This window comes from Dromiciops gliroides, chromosome 2 (assembly GCF_019393635.1).
Source record: "Dromiciops gliroides isolate mDroGli1 chromosome 2, mDroGli1.pri, whole genome shotgun sequence".
In the NCBI taxonomy this organism is placed as follows: Eukaryota; Metazoa; Chordata; class Mammalia; order Microbiotheria; family Microbiotheriidae; genus Dromiciops; species Dromiciops gliroides.
Genome location: NC_057862.1, coordinates 457370723 through 457393884, shown reverse-complemented (window position 1 = coordinate 457393884; position 23162 = coordinate 457370723). Strand labels below are relative to the sequence as shown.

The window sequence follows — 23162 nt, the reverse complement described above, 5'->3', positions numbered from 1 at the left end:
TTTACTTTACCTGGCCAGTTTATTTTATAAAAAGAGAAAATTATATTGGATTATCTCTCAATTTCCTTCCCATTTTGATATCCTACATACTATAAATCAGTTTGGATCCAAGGATTGCTTTTCTTCACCATGAAGCCCTTTCTTCACATGTTAAAAATAAATAAATAAATTAAATTAAAAGTGTACTAATTCAGGCTGACAGAGTAGTCTTGCAGATTTTTAACAAAGTAAAGAAGGATCTGGAAGAAGTACATGTGTGTGTACATATATGTATTGCATATATACACACATATATATGCATATGTGTGTTCATGTGTATGTACATGAACATATACATATACAAGTATATGCACACACACATATATACAGACTACCACAAACAAAATTAATACTTAAAAGTCTTTACATTATAAAGTATTTATCATTTGATATCTAAATGGCATTTTCAAACTAAAGTTAAGATACAGGTATTTCAAAATTTAACTGTTATATTCCCTTCCCATTAGATTGAAAGCTCCTTGAGGACAGGAACTGCCTTTCTTTTTATTAATTGTATTCCCAGTGCTTTGCACAGTGCCTGGCATTATATATAGTAGGCACTTAATAAACGTTTATTAGATTGGTATCCCAAGATTTTTTAAAAGATATCCCTAAAAAGAAAAAAATTCAACTGCAAGGTCTCAATTCTACTTTTTTTTTTAAAAAAATCAGGGGGTGGGGGCGGCTAGGTGGCGCAGTGGATAAAGCACCAGCCCTGGATTCAGGAGTACTTGAGTTCAAATCCGACCTCAGACACTTGACACTTACTAGCTGTGTGACCCTGGGCAAGTCACTTAACCCCCATCACCCCGCAAACAAAACAAAAACAAAAACAAAAAATCAGACCTGTAATTTCATCTATATAAAGAGTTCTGCATGAAGAATTCCCTATAGCAAGGCAGATCATCTCCTTCTTGGCAATTTATGGTGTTAGAGAATTGCCTAGGAGCACATAGAGATAAAGTGTTTTGACCAGGTTGAGATGGTCAGTACCAAGGGCAGCCAGGTGGCGCAGTGGATAAAGCACCAGTCCTGGATTCAGGAGAACCTGAGTTCAAATCCAACCTCAGACACTTGACACTTACTAGCTGTGTGACCCTAAGCAAGTCACTTAACCCTCCTTGGCCCACCCCACCCCCAAAAAAAGAGATGGTCAGTATCAGTCAGAGATAGGATTTGTACCCAGGCCTCCCTGACTCCAAGCATAACTCTCTATCTACTACACTATGCTGTGTCTCTATATGGTCCCATATATGACATGGCAATTCACCCTTAAAGAGTGTAAATCGATCAAGACTTGAATTCAGGAGACCTGGGTTTCATTCTTGACTCAACCAATAACTCAACATATAATCTCAGTCAAGTCACTTCCCTGAGATTGGCCTGAGCTCTGTAAAATGAGAGTTGAACTAGATCATTTCTAATTTCCCTTCCCATGCTGATTGTCCATGATTCTATGAACTCCTTCTCCTAATTCTCAAAGTCTCCAGATCCAGCATCACTCTACACAGCAGCTGCCACCCTAAAAAAAAAGAGATTTACCACCAAGAAATGGTCTCACAATAATTTTCCACATCTAAGGCAGGGGTCCTCAACCATCATTGTGTCCTGAATCCCTTCAGCAGGATGGTGAAATCTATGAATCCCTTCTCAGAATAATGTTTTTGAATTCATAAAATAAAATGCTAGAATTAAAAGGTAAACTAATTATATTGAAATACAACTATCGAAAAATCAAGTTCATGGAGCCCAAGTTAAGAACTCATCCTCTAAGCTAATTGTCATCCTTCACATAACAATAGAAAGTGAGATGGCAGACTATATTTTGAAATACTGTACCCTGCCACATCACCCCTACTTGAACCCTTTTTAGCCTGAATTATTTTTCTTCTCTAAAATGGGAACTTGATTCATTGTGTTTCAATTTGCAGAGAATTAAGTCCATGCAATGGATGAGACCAGCAAAATTATTAATTTATCTCTTTAGGGGACCAAAATAAGTGCTGGGCAAGTAGAATAAAAAGGCAAAAGAAAAGTTCCAATTTTCTTGAGCCAAAAAAGGTGCAAAATAAGTCAGATACAGTGCTGGGGGGGGGGGCAGGGAGGAAGCTTATCTTTTAACTGATAAATCTTTCTGCAGCTTCAGGATGCAATTATTTTGATCAGGACAAGGGCAGAGAAAAACAGACCACTTAGGGATCTATGAAAGTAGGTACATTCACCAGATGTGGCATATAAGTGTTAAGGCAGCAGTTCTTAGAGATGTTCTGCCAAAGCTTACACTCACTGGCATAGCCTTTGAAGATCCAGTGGCCCCATATCCCTGCCATGATGCATGCACTCCTGGGGAGAATTTATTAGAGGGCTACCTGGGTTATCCCAAAATAAATCCTTAAAGATCAAACAGAACAGCATCTTCTGGCATTAAAAATACATACACTTTAGAAAGCATCCGCTTAAAAAGTGTCCCTGAATGCCCCAACCATGTATTCCAGCCTAAGTGGCTATCTGATTATCTTGTCTCTCCTAGATACAGCTCCCAAAACACCCTCCTAACAGTGTATTTGGGACCATCAATCAAACAATCAATAAGCATTAAGTACATATTGTGTGCCAGGCACCATGAAAGGCACTAGTGATACAAATAAAATCAATGAAACAATCCCTTTTCTCAAGGGACTTGATGCATTTGATTTGATAACCCTGGGAATATGCTCAACAAGAGTAAGAAGCCTAACTTCTCTCAGGACTCAACCACTATAGGTGCTAAAACCTGACATCCATATCTTTAGTGTTGATATCCACCTGTGCTGGTCTCCTCTAACCTACCTTACTTCTTGGGTTGGAAGTATTCATGACACTCCGTAGTTCCCGACCAGTATAAAGGACCACACCCACGACTGTGCCTAAACACAAAAATCATTGAAAAAAAAGAAAAGAAAAAAATCAAGTGAAATACAAGTGAAGACACTGCTACTTACAAATAAATTGCTTTGGTAGGGAGAGGGATGGTATGGAGGGATGGCAAGAACACTGAAATGGAGTTAAAAGACCAGGTTTCAAGTCACAGTTGTGTAGGGAAAGAGTATTTTATAAATTGTACATGCTATAGAAATGCAAGCTATTAAGGTATGGTACCTAAATTTCAGTTTTCACTCATCAGAGTTGATGGTACCCAGTGTAATGCAAGTGAGATTCTAAGAAATTTAGTCTTATTTAGTTTATTTCACATGGTCAGTGCCTGAGGATATAATGAGATCTATTTAAAGCTAATAGCAGAAGCTTAAAAATTTCTCTGAGGTACTTCCAAACTAGATTAAGTGGGTCATCAAAAGTCTTCTAGAGAATTATCCCAGAATTACTATATTTGTGTTGAGGTATATGCTCCCAAGATACCCTTAAGACAAACACAATCTGAATCATATTTGGGGAACTCCCACTAGATTTCTCCCCCAGATATTTCTTCACAGAATGAAAATGATCATGTGTTCTCACAGGCATTATCAATGAAGGGTGAGTTTTCTCGGGTCTTGCCAAAGCTGGGGAGACTTCAGGTCCAACAACAGACCATGAATCTGTCATCCTAGGAACAGCCAAGCTAAGTTTGAAGCAGCTCATAAAAAGACTGATCAAGAGGGGATTAATTTTTTCGATTTATCAAACTGTCTAGTAAAACAAGAAGGGGTTGCAAACTACACTGGTAGAAGGTTTGCCTGTCCCAGCAAAATCACAAATCTTTTTGAAGTATTTGGAGAGCCATTCAAACTACACTAAATGACAATATGAAACTATATGCCAATGTTTTCTTTTAGAAAACCAGGACTGAGACCTTGAACAGCAATACAAAGGTAAAGTGGTCACTAAATTCTGCTACTGAGTCTGGTCATTACATTTTAATGGATCAGGAATAGGGAATTAAATCAAGGTACCCAGTATGTCCTTTGGAAATCCAACAGAAAACTGTATAAAGAGGATATTCCAGCTGCAGAGCAAACTGGAGTTGTCCAGTCAGTAAAAGTTATCAATCTTCTACATGACTGCGAGGCTATACTTGCTACAGACTCATGCCCAGTTTATCAGTGTCACCTGTGAAGCTCAGTAAACACTGGCTGCCAAGTTGCTTTAAGGAGGTAATGGAGCACAGCCAAACTTAACAGCACAGAAGCAACCTCTTCTGAAACATAATGCCACTGGAATGAGAGCTGTTGTTTGGTCAGCTGAGATGGGAGTCACATTATTTTTAATTGTCTTTTTAAAAAATCATTTCACCTCTATCTAATGGTGAAATGGAAACACTTCCTTTTACAGTGTTTACATATATTTACAGAATCTCATGGATGGGACTAACCTGAACAAGAATGCTCTCTATGGCAGACCTAACGAGGTCAGTCAGGCTCTTCTTGAAGACCTCCAAGGAGAGAAAACCCAGTCTCCTAAGAAACTCCATTCTACTTTTAGATAGCTCTAATTGTTAGCAATATTTGCCTTGCATCAAAAAAAAAAATTCCAGTTAAAACTTCCATCCATTGTTCCTAGTTCTACCTTCTGGGACCAAGTAGACCAAGTCTAATTCCCTGTCACATGAAAGACTTTCAAATAACTGAAGATGGCTATCTTATCAACCTCAAGTCTTCTATTGTCCAAGGCGAACATCCCACCGTTCTTTCAACTGATCCTTCTACATCCTGGTCACCTTTCTCTGGAAGAGCTGAATAGAAATAACACCTCCCTAATCCTTGACTCTGCCTCTCACAATACATTTAAGATCAAACAAAGTTTTTTGGCTGCCATATCACACAGATTTAAGTCCATGATGAACTGAAATCTCACCATACTCTCCCATTTTACATAGGTGAAGTTGATTTTTTGGAACCCAAAATATAAGCCTAAACATTTATTCATCCCTATTCAATTTCATTTTATTTGATCTAGCCCAGCATTCTCATTTGCTGATATCTTTTTGAATCCTGACTCCGTCCCCCAACATTGATTTAGCTTTGTGTCATCTGGAAATTTTTAAAGCATGCCTATATTTAAAAAGAGATAAAAATTCAAGCAACCTAATAGTCAACTGAGAATTGTGCTTTTGTGCAAATGTGTATCCATATAAAGTTCAATTATTTTGAATGATTTACTTTAGCAGTAAAAAATAAATGTGAAAAGAACAATGCTTAACACAAAGTTACAAAAGAATCATTGCTGTGTATTCATAGTTTCTATTTCAAGGGGAAGATAACACTCTAGAAAAAGTCACAGATTCCTTAAAAGTTTTATTCTCTTCCATAGTTTTAAACCAAGAGGCAGACCAAATCAACTTAGTGAACATTTAGTAGGCACCTATGGCATGCAGACTTAGCTACTGCTTTAGGCACCACTGTATCTGTAAACAGTCTATGCACTGCCAGGAGAGTAGCATTCATATACTCTCATATTTAGAGATGGCAGAGATGTTGAAGGTCAAATTATCCAACTCCATTTTACAGATAAGGTAAATGAGGTTCAGAAAGGTCAAGTTACTTGTCCAAGGGTACCCAGGTAGAAAGTAGCAGAACTATAATTTGAATCTGGACCATCTAGAAGGTATGAAGTAAAGACTCTCCCAAACATGCCACTACTACTCAGAATGAGACACAAAAATATGAAAGTTGTTAAACACACAACTAGGATATTAAAAATATGCAGAATAAGCCTAAATTGTCAGGCTAAAGGAACTGAGATTTTCTTCTGAATTATTGTAAAGAAAATGTGTATATATTTTCTACACATAATACACATTGGAAAGCTCAAAACCTTAAATTTAATATTGTCTGTGCACTCAGCATTCTCAGCCAGATGGCTAGGTGAAAAAGGCTGAGCATTCTCATCAGCAGATGGCAGGCTACTCCTGCAGCAGCTAGGACCCCCTTCAGTGGTCCCTGTGGCTACAGCAGATGGTAGAGATGACAGGCTCTGCTGAACTCTGGTCTGAAGGCTAGACCACAGGCTCCATGACATTGCTGAACTGCACTAGTCCACTCCAATTAGCTGAGGTCTGCACTTAGAACAATGCTATCCAAATTAACCAGGACTTGAACTATAGGACAGAACCACAAGAGCTAGTAGAAGTGCCTGAGGGTCTGATGACTTCTAGACCAAAACACAGGAAATTAAGCCTGTTTTCATACTAAAATGTTCCCACAAAGCATTTTCAACAAAGGTATGATTTCATAATTAATATTTTAAAAGAAAAACATTACTAGCATCAAAATTTTGTCACAGAATACCTATTTATATCATGTCTCCCATAGTCAAAGAAGGTTTATCTGAAAACAATTGGACTTACCCCTTTAGAGCATAATCATTAAAGGGGGAGGGGGGTTGGTAATGATCTTCAGTGATCAGAAATGAGTTTTCTTCTCAAGACCCTCAAAGAAAAACAACCCAAACAAAGCACATGCAAATATGCAAAAACAAAACAAGGGCAGAAAGCCCAAAAGACCTTTTTATTGACAAAGTATAGATCATACTGTCACCTCATTTTTGTGCATCTGTATACAACTGAATAGAAACCCAGCCTCTTAAAATGCATAATTTGTGATCAATTATTTATCCTCAGTCTTCTTATTCATTATATTTGACTGGCTGAGTTCGTTATTAAAGGGGCAGTATGGAAAATACTGGATGCAAAGTTAGAGAATCTAGGCTGAATTCCTATCTTTGCTACCTACTGCTTGTATCACCTTGGCTAAGTCATTTTCCAAATCATTTTCCTTTTTTGGGACTTGGCTTCTTCCTTTATAAAGGGAAGGTGTTATACTCAGTGATCTCTCCAATCTCTTTCAATTTGAGGTCCTACAAATATTCTCTCAGCATTTAGTTATAGTAGTGTCCTTGACTATATTCTTCATGTCTAAGAAAGCATATACTGCCTGATCCAGCTGGTCTCTTGGTAAGTTTTGTTGAACTCCCTCTCCTGACTGGGAATTTTCACAAGCCATTCCTCCAAGCATGACACCCTCTCCTTCCCCCCACCTCTACTTGTTGGCTTCACTGACTTTCTTCATGTTCCAGCTAAAATCCCATTGTCTACAGGATGTCCTTTCCAATCCCTCTTTTTTTTTTTTTTTTGGCGGGGCAATGGGGGTTAAGTGACTTGCCCATGGTCACACAGCTAGTAAGTGTCAAGTATCTGAGGCTGGATTTGAACTCAGGTACTCCTGAATCCAGGGCCAGTGCTTTATCAACTGCGCCACCTAGCTGCCCCCTCTTAATTCTAATCCATCACCTCTGTTGTACGTTGTCTCCCCCATTTGACTATGAAGTCCTTGAGGACAAGGACCATCTTTTGCCTTTCTTTGTATCATTAGCTCTTAGTATAATGCCTTGCACATAGTAGGTGCTTAATAAAGATTTACTAAGTGAATTGCTTTCTGCCTCCCTTTCTTTTTTAAAAAAATTATTTGCTATAAAGGATGGAATATTAGGTAAGATAAGGCAGGAATGTCTTCTGAAATGAAGATAATATGAAAACAAAAACCAATAAAAATTAAAATTAAAAAAATTTAAGGTAATAACCTTTCTGAAGGAAAAATAACAATTATACAAGAGAAACAGCCTATAAGATGAGATACATAAATGAAAAGGAATTCAATCCAGTAATGTAGTACAACAAAAATAACTGGAATTCAGTGTTTCATTAGTACCAATATAATTTCTTGAGGGTAGAGACCATGGGATTTTTGGAGGTTGGGTGTGGGTTTTTTTTGCCCTCCCTTTGTGTCCCCAGCACTCAGTATAGTGCCTAGCCTTTAGTACATGCTTCATAAATGCTTGATGACTGACTGCTTGAAGACATCTAGCAGAAGGCCCCCAGTATAATGAATGGACTCCCAATGGAAGATTTATAGGAAGATATGGTGTCTTGGTATGTTGGGAAAGTCAGGGAAAATAATGGTCTTCCTTCTTCTTAAATGAGTACCTACATTGTGGGGAATTATCAGTCACAAATTATCTTGCCCCAAAACTTGTGAGTAAATTGATTGAGCTAAATTGATTGAGATGAAATCATCAGCTGGTTCTTTGTTGGGACATAGCTTTAATTGCCCTAGTTCTAAAAAAAACTTCCAGTTTAGGGTACATCCTCTGCAGACCTGGCAGAAGTCTTTGGCTTCAGGTCCATGACCAATCCCCGCTTGTATAACTGGTAGCAGCAGGAACATAGGTCCTTGCATTTCATAGTAGCCTGAAGGTGAGGCATGGGCATTTCTCTATAGAAGAAGGATTCTTACTTTCTCAAGTTGTTTATGAAGCTCCTATCATTTTTCCTTGCTTTTAATTTCTACACCAAATGGGGCTCATGGAATCAAAGTTCAAATTTAACAGTCCTTAGGCCTGTATATTTAAAAGGACATTATTGTCTGCCCGCGTCCAGAATGGGAAGAAGAGTCTTAAAAAGGTGTTTAGGCTAAACTCTCATAATTTTTGTCAAATAATTTGAGGCTAGAGACAGACCAATCCTAGTATCATAATATCATCAAAATAGACTCACACCCATCAAATTGATAAAGCTAACAAAAAAAGAAAAGGACAAATATGAGAGGGACTGAAGGAAAAGAGGCAAATTAATGCATTGTCAGTGGAGCTGTGAACTGGTCCAGCCATTCTGGAAAACAATTTGAATCTAAGCCCCAAAAGCTATTAAATTCTGAACCAACAATCTCACCACCATTTCTATATCCCAAAGAGATAAAAAAAAAAAAAAAGAAAAAAGGACCCATATGTGCAAAAATATTTATAGCAGCTTTTTTTGTAGTGGCAAAGAATTGGAAACTAAGGGAATACCCATTAATTGGGGAATGAGTCCAGAAATTATGGTATGAATATTATTAAATATTATTGTGCTATAAGAAATGATGAAGAGAATGGTTTTAGAAAAAAACTGGAAAGACCTTTAGAAACTGATTCAAAGGGAGCAGAACCAGGAGAACCATTTACACAGTAACAGCAACATTGTAAAGATCATCAACTTTGAAAGACTTAAGAATGCTAATCAATATGATCCCACCACAATTCCATAGGACTTATGATGAAATATCCTATCAACCACCAGATAGAAAACGGATGGACTGAGTGCAGAATAAAGCATATTTTTTCCTCTCTTTTTCCTTTTCTTTCTTTTTCTTTCTTTTTTTTTTTAGTGAGGCAATTGGGGTTAAGTGACTTGCCCAGGGTCATACAGCTAGTAAGTGTTAAGTGTCTGAGGCCAGATTTGAACTGAGGTTCTCCTGACTCCAGGACCAGTGCTCTATCCACTGCACCACCTAGCTGCCCCTCTTTCATTCTTTTTTGAAACAGTTAATCAGTTCTTCAGTGGCAAAGAATTGGAAATTGAGGGGAAGTCTATCAATTAGGGAATGGCTGAACAAGTTGTTGTATACGATTGTGATGGAATACTATTGTGCTATAAGAAATGACAAGCAGAATGCTCAGAAAAACCTAGACTTACATGAACTGATGCAAAATGAAATGAGCAGAACTAGGACATTGTATACCATGATAACAAAATGATTAACTGTGAATAACTTATCTATTCTTAGCAATCCAATGATCCAAGACAATTCTGAAGGACTTAAGATGAAAAATGCTATCCATTTCCAGAGAAAGAACTGACAGAGTCTGAATGTAGATTGAAGCATACTTTTTCTTTATTTATTTTTCTTGGGTTTTTTGTCTGTATTTCCTTTCACAAAATGACTTACATGGAAATATGTTTTACATGATTGCATATGTATAACCTATGTCAAATTGCTTGCCATCTCAATGGGGGGAAGTGAGAGAGATAATCTGGAACTCAAAATATGAAAAAACATAATGTTAAAATTGTTTTACATGCAACTGGGGAAGTAAAATATTAAATTTTAAAAGAAACATAGCTAAAACAGAAATTTGTTTTGCATGACTATACATATTTGTAATCAGTTTTGTTTTTCTTGCCTTTTCATTGGGTGAAGGAATGGGGAGAGAATTTGGAACAGAAAAAGAGAATAAAAAAGTATCTGTGCTTTAAAACAAATATTTTTTTTCAAAAAAATAAATGATAGGGGCAGTTAGATGGCACAGTGGATAGAGCACCAGCCCTGGAGTCAGGAGTACCTGAGTTCAAATCCGGCCTCAGACACTTAACATTCACTAGCTGTATGACCCTAGGCAAGTCACTTAACCCCAATTGCCTCACTAAAAAAAAAAAAAAAAGATAAATGGGATGGTTTCAAAGAAACCACAGTGATGGACAGTACGGTGAATATGACCAGGAGAATGATTTATACAACAATACCCTTTTTTCCTCTTTTTCTTTTTTTTCTTTCTTTCTTTCTTTTTTTTTTTTTTTGTGAGGCAATTGGAGTTAAGTGATTTGCCCAGGGTCACACAGCTAGTAACTGTTAAGTGTCTGAGGCCAGATTTGAACTCAGGTCCTTCTGAATCCAGGGCCAGTGCTCTATCCACTGCACCACCTAGCTGCCCCCTACAATAATACCAATATTGTAAAGACAAACAACTTTGAAAGTCATAGGAACTCTGATCAATACAATGACTAACTACAATTCTAGTGGATTCATGATGAAACATGCCATCTATCTCCAGATAGAGAGCTGATGGACAAAGAATATAGACTAAAGCATAATATTTTAGACATAGCTAATGTGAACTGTTTTTCTTGACTATACATATTTATAACAGGTTTTTCTTACTTTCTCAAATGGGATAGGAGAAAGGAAGGAATGTAGAACTAAAATAAAGAAAAGTTTCATTAAAATAAAGTTTTTTTCTTACAAAAATCAGCGGTGTAGAAAGCTTGATGAAATCTTAGATGGCAACCCTCTCATTTTACCAATGGGGAAATTAAGGCCAAGAAAAATTAAGAAGTTGTTCAAGGTCACACAGATAGTGATGGAAAGTATTTGAACCCAGGAATCACATTAACATGACACACCAAGCAGATACAGCAATATATTTTAGCTTTTAAGAGAAAAAGCTAAAAAGGTACAGGAGGGAAGAGGGTATTCACTATTCTTGGATTGCTCAGCAAGAGAAAAAAGAACTTAAGTAAATTATAATTAAATGCATACAAACATGTGTATATGGTGTTTGGGGTGTGTTAAGCTTAGCGATATCATTAGCCCCTACCTTTTAATGTTTAACTTAGAAAAGAGGAGAAGCCATTGAGAATTATCCCTTCAGCTGATTGTCTTAGAAAGTAGAAAGGTCATTGTCTACCACTCCTTTAAGGCAATTATCTTAAATATTTGAAAATTTATATGGAAAAGAAAAAAAAGGCAAGTCTGGTAGGTCTGGAATGCAAGTGGAAGGAGGGAGTTGTTTTAAGAGCAGATAGGATAGCCTTTGAATGCAAATCCCTACAGTGTTGATAATTTAAAGCTATTAGAACAAATCACACAAAGCTTATTTTAATGCTTTATAAATTGGAGTTCCCTATATCTCTGAGACAGATGATCAGAAAAGTTTTTAAGAGTTAAGAAAAGGCCAAATAAATACACATGGACAAAGGTCACACAAGTATGGATGGTTTGTGGAGCTATACTGTTGCCAGGACCTCTCAAGAATCAAAGTAAATTATTAAGCTAGATAAAAAGTAAAAGGAGGCTTATGACAACATAAATTTTTATATGTCTCCAACACAGAAAATCAATACAGTAAAAGAGAGACATCTTGGAAGATGATGGACTAGCTTATGACCAAGTGAGGTTTTTCATTACTTCCTTCAAAAAACAATACACATGCCTCCTTCAAAATATTAAAAACCATTTACACAAAATATTTTTAAAATATCAAAAAATTAAGACTCCTCAAAAAGATGAACAAAAGAAAACTTCTAACCTATAATATCTGAGTATAAATAAAGGTTATAGAATAATACTAGCAAAGGAAAAAAAAACAGTAGAAAGTATACTAAGATAGAAATAATGCAAGAAATCCTAAGTTTACATAGATAACAAATGGATGATAAACTGTAGTTTAAAAGATTATGAAATAAGAGCAGCAGAAGCAAAAAGGTAGTTGAAAATAAATACAGAAACAACACAAGAAATCCCAAGTCAAAATGGCTGACATTTTCCCAAAAAATGTTAAGGAGAATTTAAACTGGCAAAAAAAAGAGTAGAGAATTTAAAAGAAACTTAGTGAAACTAAAAAAAATGCCAGAAGGAAATTAATTCTTTTTCCTGCACTCTCTTGCCTGCTTATACAAAGAACATAGGTGGGGGTAGGGTGCCATGGAAGTAGTGGGGAGAGGGCTAGACATGTAAACTGTACCTTTCCTAAAACTCTTGAATTCAGAAAATACTTATATACAGTTTGAAGTTGGTATTGTCTAAGAAAAGATATAGGCATTCAGTTATATCACAGATATTTCATTATGCATTAGCCATTTGTTTTATTGATTATATATTAAAAAAAAAAGTAAAACACACATAATATCCAAATCTATCTGTCTGTTCCCATGGGAAGCTAGCTTCTTTATGTCAAAGTCACATGAATAGGGCTCAATGAAATATAGTAGATTCAGGGAAGAGGAACAATTTCTACCCAGTAGGGGCTCAGAGCTATTTTAATTAAGTAACTTTACTTTCACAGCACTACACAGAGTTTGACAGTTTCTTGGGCCTCCCCCTAAAAGTGGCAAAATATAGATCTGCCAAGTTGAGCATGGGGCTTCCCCCAAGGCATAGCACTTTTTGGTGAAGATCAGGTTCATGACTAGCAATGCTATTTGTGGTCCAAAATAAAATACTATTGAGCCATAAAGACCAATATGACTCCTGGGACCATAGATTTGTGGTTAGAAAGACCTTGGAGGTCATCTAGTACAACTCCTTCCTTATGTAGATGAGGAAACTGAAGCACAGAGAGGTTGAATCACTTGACCAAGGTCACAAAGGTAGTAAATCCTAGAACCAAGACTGCACATCTTCAGACTCTAAATCTAGTATCCTTTTCATCGTACTGCTTTAATTCATTTTCTTTGAAAGCTCACTGAGGAAGGGACAATTAGTGTCATGGAATAACAACAGACATCCAGAGAAGTCAAGAAAGGAAGGAATGAGAAGACAACTTGCCCATATTGAGTCAATAATGTCTTCTATATTATATACAATGTCAACGAAGAAGCAGACATGAAATGAAAAGGGTATCTAGGTTTAGGAGCCGAAAGGCCTAAAATCTAATCATAACTGTAGCACCCATGGGACAATGCACTCTGGGACCTTGGTCAAGTCATTACCTTCCAGCGTCAGACCATATAAAGCTAAATTAACCAAAGAGCCAGTGTACACATATTTCACTCCTACCTATTAGAATATACAGTGATTCCCTCACTCTTTGGTAAATTAGTTTTTGCACTCTAATTGGCTGGGTGAGCTGGTATTGTGCTCAAGAACTGCTACCAGAGAGAGGGAAAAGGGAGAATCCCATGGTCCCTAAGGCACCATCTTCAGAAAATTTGATGGTTGCCAGTAGTGGATCCCTGGGACCTTTCCATTTGGAGATGCCTAGGGAGCATTTCATCATAGGCATTCAAATTCAATAGCTCCGATTTTACTCCCACCTCTATGGATAAACACCACAGTTCAAATTGAACCATAATATATTTCCATATTGACTGGCTCCCTTCATAACTGCTGCACTTGCCTTGCTGTCTCTCACATAATCTTCCATCATGACATTCAATCTGACATGATCTCTGTTACAGATTAGGATGTCAATCTAGAGGGAGCAATTAAGGCCTATTCTCAGAGTGGATGATGCAGAAGGGCCCAGAGGCCATTGGAATTTCTATTCCTACACTTTTATAAACATCTGAGAGGCAATTAGATGTCAGCTCAACTCCCCTGAGGTGCTAGAACAAGTGGAAAAACTTCATTCTACCACTAATTTCCCCAACTGACAGAAGATGATTATTCCAATTGCGAAATGATATTTTTTTTTCTTTTTAAAATTGCTAACATATTCCTCAGTAATCACACACTTACCTGATGCTATGACTGTGCCAGCCCAGAGTGTATTCTCTATACTTAAGCTCTCATTGATGGGAGGGTCACTGTCTTCCTGATAAAGATCAAGATGAAGATACATTTATTTGTCAAGCTCACATAATTCCTACATTCCCCTCCCATATAATATCTATAGCTATGAAAGAAGGTAAGTTGGAATCATGAAAGAAGACTTTAAACCTGTTGTCATTCTTCTCTACTCTTTGGGGGTGCCACAAAATTAAATCTAACTAACAATTATTGAAGCACTTTCTGCCTAAGTGCTAGACATGGCATTAGGTGCTAGGGTTACAAAAACAAAAAATAAAATCTCCTCGAGATGCTTATATGCTAATGGTGGAGGGGGGGGGTTCGAGGAGTGCTGAACAAGGACACAGATGAAAAAATACAAGGTAATTTGAGGAGGGAAGGGAAAGGGACTCACAATGGGGACAATTTTATTTAGGAGTTGGTCCCTGAGGAGTTATGTAGGATACTATCTTGAAGAAAGCTAGAGATTCTAAAAGAGAAATAGAACTGCTTCCATTACAAGCATGTGATGCAGCCCTAGCTCAGAGATGAGAGGTGAAATATAGTTTGGGGAAAAACTAACAAATTTGTGTGGCTAGAATGTAAAGTACAAGAAATACAAAATAAATATGGAACATCAGCTTGCTGCCAGACTGTAGAAGTCTTATACGTTGGTCTCAGGTATTTGTATTTCTCCTGAAAGCAACAAGAAATCACTCAAGATTTTTGAGCAGAGGAATGATATGGTCTGACCTGTGCCTTATGAAAATTATTTTAGCAACTACATGGAGGAAGAAATAGAGACCAGGGGCAGGAAATCCAATTCAAAAGCTACTGCATAGGGTATGTGAGTTTAGAGAAGGTAATTCATGAAAGACATACTGCAGAGAGATAATTAACCAGACTTGTTAACTGATTGGGCCTGTGAAGTTAAAGATGACTTGTAGGGTGGTCATCTTCATAAGAATGATAACTTGATCTATGAGAGCAGATGAGACAACCAAGGAAGTATGGAGAGCCTTGAGGTGCATACATATTCAACAAAGACAAGAAAACTCAGAATAAGCTGGAAGAGGGAGTGTAAGGAGAAAGGATGGCTGACAATATTCAAAGCAGCAGAGAGATCAAGAAGATTGATGACTAAATAGGGAACCTGATTTAGCCATTATGAACCATCATCATCATTGCTAGAACTTGCATAGCCCTTTAAGGGTTGCAAAGTGCTTTACAAATACCTCATGTTATCCTCCCAAAAACCATGGGAAGTAGGTGCTATTATTATCCCCATTTTGCAGGTGAGGAAACTGAAGCAAGCAGCAGTTAAGTGATTTGCCCAGTAAATGATGGAGGGCAGATTTAAACTCAGGTCTTCCTGACTCTAGGTTCAGTGGTTCAAGGCTCTCTTCATTGTGCTACTTAGCTGCCTTATAACAGGTAACCTTCAAGAAAGCAGTTTCCATAGAGTGGTGGGGATGAAAGTCAGTTTACAAAGAGACAGAAATTAGTGGAAGTTGAGGAAGTGAAGGCAACAAATGTAGCTGATTTCTTCCTACTTTGACTGTGGCAGCAAGAAGAGATACAGGATGATAGGTGGGGGGGAAGGATGGCAGTCAACTAAAACAGTTTTTAAGGCTGGAGGAGAACTGAGAATGTTTGTAGATTGTGCCATAGGAGCTTGCAGATAAGAAGAGAAAGGAAGACAATCACTGAAAAGGGCAAGCTCCCAGATGTGATGGGAGGGGGTAGGACACAAGTAAATAGGTTAGCCTTGGCGATGAGAAAGCCACCTCCCTCCTCCGAAGCCATCTGCTATAAACTTCTCCATCTCCCCTATACCATAAAGCTCCCTGTCACCCCCTCTCCTCTCTTCCTTTGATCCAGTCTTTTTTTTTTTTTTTCCCGAAGTAGGAGACAAGATTCTCAGCTGAACAGGGGTTAGGAGACGGAGAAGAGAAGTACAGTACAGAAGGCTTGAGGGGAGAGGAGGAAGTTTCCATTAGCAGAAACACGGGTATCTATGAAAAAGGGCAATGAGTTGTAAAGCAATACCTACCACTAACAGCAGAGGGAAAATAAATAAATAAACTACAGTCACAAGGTACTGAGAGTTTTCAAGTTTGGTCTCATACATATGTGGATACTCTAGTGGCCTATCTTGGTCCTATGATTGCATCATAGTAATGCTCTCTCCTGGTTCACCTTTTAAACTACCAGACCGCTCCTTTTTGGCCTCCTTTATTGAACTAAAGAGAGTAGGACACAAGAGAAAGAAGGCCCATAGACACCATCTTGTCCAGATCCCTTCATTTTCTAAGAACCTGAGGCCCAGAAAGGGGAAAATGAATTGCAAATAAGTAGCAGAAGGAGGATTCTAATCCAGATGCCTCTGACTCCAAAGCCAGTGTTCTCCCCCACTGTACTAGCAAACATTATGAAAACCATTTGTTGTCATTTAAGAGGTATACCCCATCTACTTCAGAAGAGGGCCAAGTAAAGCACAGTGACAGAAGGCATTTAAGGATAAAAGAGAAAAGAGATTAAATAAAGGAAGCAGCAAAAAAGGTGGATGCCCCCCAGACCTCTGAGACAAGAAGATCACAACACTTGAGCAATGAATGTGCTTTTAAGTTTCTTGGAAGATAAATTGAAAAGGGAAGCACAGGTTACATAGGCTTCATTTTGACAAGAGAAAGAAAATTCATCTGTAGACACAGAATTTATCCTTGAACAAGAAATCAAGCAGGAATTTACTGGGTGGATCTTTACACAAAGGATACAGAATGACTATAATGATGATACTATTATAGGATCATCATTCAACTGAGAAGAAATTGAAGCCAAGAAAAGTGATTTGTTCAAGATAACAGACTGGTAAAGAGACGAGCCTAGACTTCAACTGAAGTCTTCTCTTTCCAAATCCAGGGTTCTTTCACTATCCCTCTAATAGATGTATGTACGCTCTTGGACGAGTTGTTTCCAACCTTTTTCTTCCGTAGAATAAAGGGGTTGGATTAAATGATCTCTAAAGCTCATTAGAACTCTAAAAAGTTCTTGGATTCAAAGAGCTAACATAGTATAGATACTCAACTGTTTGGTCATATAACATGAAAATCTACATGAATAAGTAGTTAACATGGTTCTGTAGATTGACTTACTCAAATGCTATAAATCTCCAATGAGTTATGAACAGGTAACACTGGCTTTGTCAAATCTAGTCAACAATCATTTAAGTCCTACGTGCCAGGCACTACATGACCTGGTTAAGTGAAAAATCATTTAACTTCTCAGCTCTCTAAAACTGTAAATTACAAAAATGTTGCTGACCTGAATGGATAGAAGCATCCTCAACAATGAGTTCCCTATATCAATGAAATCACAGGTCTAGTCTATATCCCTATTTCTATTTCTACATGCCGTCCCCCATTTTTGTATGCACTCAAAGACAACACCATTACCAATTTTTAAAATTGCATTTATAACCTTTTGAGGGTTTTTTAAAACATAGATATATTTTTTAAAAACTTACCCTTGTAAAAGTTCCCACAAAGTTATGGATGTCAATATTTGGCTCTTCTGCATAGACATAGGATCGAATTTGAAGAAGGTCCTTTTACATAAACAAAGAATAAAATCTTTAAAAGTTATACTAACAGCAAAAACTCTAAGTTCATTAGCTATTTGTTCAAAGATATTTTATTTTATTAAAGAATCCATTTACTTTATAACAAGTATTCGTATGAACATGTTAAGGAAATCTAAATTGATTTTTTTTAAAGAATATTGCCACTTACTTAATAAGTCCTGCTTTCTACAACTTTTAAAGTGATCCAAAGAAATGCCTTGTTCTGATGGGATGACATTGGACCTGAGTCTGTGACTTCATTGGTACAAGGAACTCCTAATTAAAGAATTTGTTTCACCAATGCAGGGTCATACTTGCTCTGAAACTTCTAATCTGGAAGAGTTAGCTGGAAAGCACTGAGAGGTTAAGTGACTTGCCCAGGGTCACGGCCAAAATGTGTTAAAAGTGAAAGTGGAATCTACATCTTCCTAATTCTGAGGCCAGCTCTCTATCCAATACACTGCACTGTCTGCTTCCTCATGTTACCTAAGTTTAATGGCTATGTCTTTAATGTATTGCATATCCTAGCATAACTTAATTCCAGAATCTTAGAACTGAATGGTAAATTGGAGACCAGCTAATCTAGCCTGTACCTGAATGACAACCCTTCTAGAATATTCATAACGAATGGCAATGCAGCCTCAAGGTAGATTAGAACTCATCACCTTCTAAGGCAACCCATTCCATTTCTAGAAAGCTCTCTAGCTCTTATTAAGCCCTCCCTCACCCAGAACGTGAATCTACATTTGTGCTCTAAGTCCAGGCCCAACACACCCCTGGCTCCATATGAGAATCTTTCAAACACTTGAAGCCAGCTACCATTTCCCCTCTACCATCCTAGTGGGGTCCTTGGGCTCCAAACACCCTTCATCTAAGGCAGCACAGAAAACCTTGGTCTAAAGTTGTGTTTAAGGCATTCCGCTGGGCATACCAAATAAAGGGGTTCCCCCCCCCCCATCTCTTCCTCTTGCCCTCCTACTCTTTCTTCTTTTCTTCTCTATCTCCTTGCCTGTGCTGGGTTTTCCCAGTGTCAGTGCTGAGGACTTAGAAATGTTGCCAGTGCCTAATGCAAACAATTCAGATAGGTGGAGTTTTCCCCAGTTTAAAAGGTCTCCCTCACTTCTTTTAGTAGCTTGTTCAAATGTTTAAACACTCTTATCATCAGGTAGCCTCTTTATATCACATCTAGGTGCTCCCTAAAATCTCAAAGTATACCTTGGATACTCTCTCTGTGAGGTAGATGGGGGTAATTTATGGTAAAATTGGAGGATTTTTTAAAACTTTGCTTCCTTACAATGCACTAGATAAATATGAAATTGCTTTGTAAAGGCTGAAAGCAAGAGATAATGCTCTTGTTTCTGTTCCCCTCCCACTCACTCCCAGCCCTAACATCTGCCAAAAAGATTTTTTTTTTTTTTGCAACTCTGTGCCCTATAAGGCATGGACATCATTGTTTCTTCCCTAGAAATTATATGTTCTTTTAGTTGACAAGAATTTTTTATTTTAAAAAATTTATTAAAATGATGCTATTTAGTTCTTAAAGATTTCATGAATCAATAATAATAAGCTATTTAAACAAATGAAAGCATTAAAGATAATGGTACTGATACTCTATATATTTGCCAAGTCCTAAAAAGTATAATATAAAAGATTATGAAACTGAATGGGGAGAAATACTGTTCAATGTTGTCTTTCTAGACAGTAACTGGCAAGTTATTCTGTAACCTTTTAACATGGGATTCTTGGGAAACAAAGCAGGAGATGGAAGGAAGAGAAAGGGGAGGAAGGAGAAGGAAAGGGAGAGGAAAGAAAAACAATAGAGGAGGGAAAGGAAGCGAGAGGAAAAGGAAATGAGATCAAAGGAAAAGGAAGAGGGAGAAAGGAAGGGAGGGAAGGCGAGGAGGTAAAGGAAAAGAGAAGGAACAGAGAAGCAAGGGAAAAGGAGGAGACAAGAGAAAAGAGATAAAAGGGGAAGGGAGAAGAAGGAAGGAGAGAGGGAAAACAGAGGGGAGTGAAAAGAGAAAGTACTAAAAAGAAGGGAAGGGGAGAAGGAAAGGGAAAAAAGATAGAAGGGAAGTGTAGAGGTAGGGGATAGAAGGGAGGAGGAAGGGAAAAGTAGGAGGAAAGAGAAGAGGAGAATGAGGGAGAAGGGAAGTGAGAGGAAAAGGGGCAGGGGGGACAGGAAAGAGAAGAAAAAATAAAAGTGGGAAAGTAGAAAAGGGTGGGAGACAATAAATTTTGGGAAGGAATAAAATGAGGAGAGAAGTAAATACTCACGGCAGCAGTGGGTAATCTTTGTGTGCAAGCCACAGGCAAACGGAGTTTCCAGTCTGTCTCCCCATCTAACTGATCAGTCCTCAAGAAGCAAGACCCTACAAAATTTCCACATATTTTATATTCCTTTCCAACTTATGTATCACTTCATCAAGCAACAAGCATTCTATTTATCATCATGAATGCCACTAAGCATTCTCAGGAACAGGACCTCAAGTTCTAAGTCCCTTCAAAATGATGCCATTCAAAGACCACAGTCATTAGACCACTACACAGCATTCCGCTGTCAACTTCAATCAGCTGCTTTTTCCCCATCGTTAGATTTTAAGGGCTGTAAGACTTGCTACCACTGTAGTGAGGCCAGAAAGTCAGACCCACTTTTTCCACTAACAGTTTGTGGTGCGACAGAATACAGCGTAGTTTCCGCAACCTAAGTCAAACAGAAATCGCCAGGAAGCACTGATCTGTCACAACTGGTTAAATGATATGACAGCACAGATTGAGGAGGAATGCGTTAAAAAGCAAAGGCCTCACTCTGTAGTCATGCACTGAGTATTCCAGAACATATTCTCCAGGCATTCTTGTGCAGGAAATACTGAGCTAGATAGCACAGCCAAGAAGACTTGGGTTCAAAATCTATCTCAGAAACTTAATGGCTGCATGACTCTGGGAAAATCATTTAACCCCTCAGAGCTTCAGTCTATCCACTTATAAAATGAGGATAATAAGAACATCCACTGCATAGGGTTATAAGGACCTAATGAGATACTATTTGCATGTGGCTCATGTGGAAATATGCTTTGCATGACTTCACATGTAGAATGAGTATCATACTGCTTGTCGGCTTAAGGGGTGGGGGAGGGAGAGAAGTTCAAACTCAAAATTAAAAAATGAATATCAATAAAAAATAGATACTGTTTATAAAGCACTCTAAAAAACTTTAAAGCATTATATAAACATGAGCTATTATTATTCTAGAACTAGAGAGATGGTGAGGGAGGGGGACTAGAATTGTCACCTCATTAGTAAAGGGAACTCCCTGATGAGGATACTCCCTCTGCCAATGGAGATCTACACAATTCCCTGTAATTTATAGTCTTATAGAGATGTCCAGGCCACTGAGAGATTAAGAAACTTGCCTAGTGGGGGCAATTAGGTGGCTCAGTGGATAAAGCACCGGCCCTGGATTCAGGAGGACCTGAGTTCCAATCCAGCCTCAGACACTTGACACTTACTAGCTGTGTGACCCTGGCCAAGTCACTTAACCCCCATTGCCCCACAAAAAAAAAAAAAAGAAAAGAAAAAAAGAAACTTGCCTAGAATCACAGAGCTAATAAGTGTCAAAGGTAGAATTTGATCCCAAGGCTTCCTGGCCAGGAGGCTACCTCTCTTTTCCATTACCCCATGCTGCTTCTCTAGTACACAGTTGTTTGCATGTTGCTTTCCCTCCCCTCCCCCAAGCCCCATTAGACTGTGAGCTCCTGGAGGGCAAGGACTTGTCTTTTGCCTTTCTTTGTACCCCTGGAGTTTAGCACAGTGCCCTACACATAGCAGGCACTTAATAAATGTCTGTTGACTGTTATTACTATTATTATTACTGTTACTATACCAACACAAAATGGGAATAAGAACTCCCCATTACTAAGCACATGAAGTTTTACAAAGAACTTTCCTTACAACTCTGGGAAGTAAAGAATGAAAGTATTAGCATACTAATTTTACAGATGAGTAAACTGAGATTCACAAAGGTAAAATGGCTTGCCCCAAGTCATCCACTTAGTGAGCAACAGAGCCAAAACTTTGTTCCTAAGACTGGGATGCTTTCCATTCATTCTCTTTCTCTCTCTCTCTCTCTCTCTCTCAATTCCCCCATGTGTATATATGTATGTATGTATGTGCGTATACATATACACACACATATATATTGTTTAGTTTACATCCCCCCAAAACAAATCATAACGTCTGTATTAAAGCCAGTCACAAGAAGACAGTTTTAACTGGTAACCCCTACTCTCCACCCCCTCCCTATTCATTTTTTTTTCTAAAATATAGAAGAGGGAAACCCAAACCACCTAGAGCAGGCCACAAGAACCTCAAAGGAAAATAAATTCTGGCTTTCAGAGGTTAAAAGGTCTCTAGAATCATGCCTGACTACCAGTTACAGGAAAAATGGCACCATTTACTCAGAGCAGCTTACAAATATTAAAAGTAGGGAGATTTCAAAGTCTGCTGGCAGAGAGACGGTTGAATTGTGGCAGCCACAATGAGAAAGGGTTACAACTGCAGCCATCGCCAGCTGAGCTGTTCAGGCGAGAAAACACAGGCTATCACAATAAACAAACGGATGGGCCCAGGAGAGGTAGAGCCCCTGTCACTCATGAGGAGCTTATGAAAAAGGCAGGCTTTTTTCCCTGGCTCTTTAATGCCAGATATCACCACATCTTGAAGGAATTTTCTAGGAGAAGAGAGACAACTGCTGTTTAAAGCCTCTGTTAGAATCACTTCCTCCTCCACCAGCTCCTGAAGCTAAGCCTAACTCGGCCAAGAAGAGAGTGATAACAGGCAGTATTTATTTAACTCTCCATGGAACGTGAGCCACTGTGTGACTTTGCCAGCTGTGACTCAACGTGGGTCCAGTCAGTTGTATCTTTTTAATTATCAAAATCTACCATCACATAAATTGTCCCCACAAAGAAAAGGAAGGAGGAGGGGGAAGGCTAGCCCATCAAAAAGATGTTTTTGATTCATCTCTGTGATTCCAAAATTATATCCACTTCTGTTACATTTTCAAATTATTGTTTTGCCAAATAACCACTGAAAGGTTAATGGTTATTTCCAAAATTGATCCCAGATGTTTACCATTTTTTTCTGATGTCCTCAGGAAGATCATGTCAGCAGGGACCCGTTGGTTCTGCATTATGAAAAGAAAGAGTGTTATTGTGTACACATGTGCATGCTCTGTCCACTACCACCCTCCTCCCATTGCCACCTCCCCAACAAAAAAATTTTTTTTAAGCCCAAAGCCTCTTTCAAGTTTGCTTCTTTGTCAAACAGAGATTTGGGGATTTATTTTGTTTTGAATTTGAAAAATCTTGAAGTTGCTGCTATTGTACTAATCCACCATAGAAATCCGATCACAGGAAGGGAGTTCCTGCACTTCCAGAGAATCTAAC

The 23162-nt window shown here is 38.2% G+C and overlaps 1 protein-coding gene across 2 annotated transcripts in view; it reads right to left on the bottom strand.

Annotated features, from left to right (window-relative positions):
- Positions 1–23162, bottom strand: part of ATP9A (ATPase phospholipid transporting 9A (putative)) — a 166361-nt gene that overhangs the window by 78030 nt on the left and 65169 nt on the right. For both annotated transcript variants that reach the window (XM_043982746.1, XM_043982747.1), the window contains 5 exons: positions 22849–22900; positions 19993–20087; positions 17620–17700; positions 14064–14139; positions 2869–2945 (listed from right to left, as the gene is read on the bottom strand). In XM_043982746.1, the coding sequence (XP_043838681.1) occupies positions 2869–2945; positions 14064–14139; positions 17620–17700; positions 19993–20087; positions 22849–22900 (381 nt within the window). The remainder of the gene's footprint in view (positions 1–2868; positions 2946–14063; positions 14140–17619; positions 17701–19992; positions 20088–22848; positions 22901–23162) is intronic.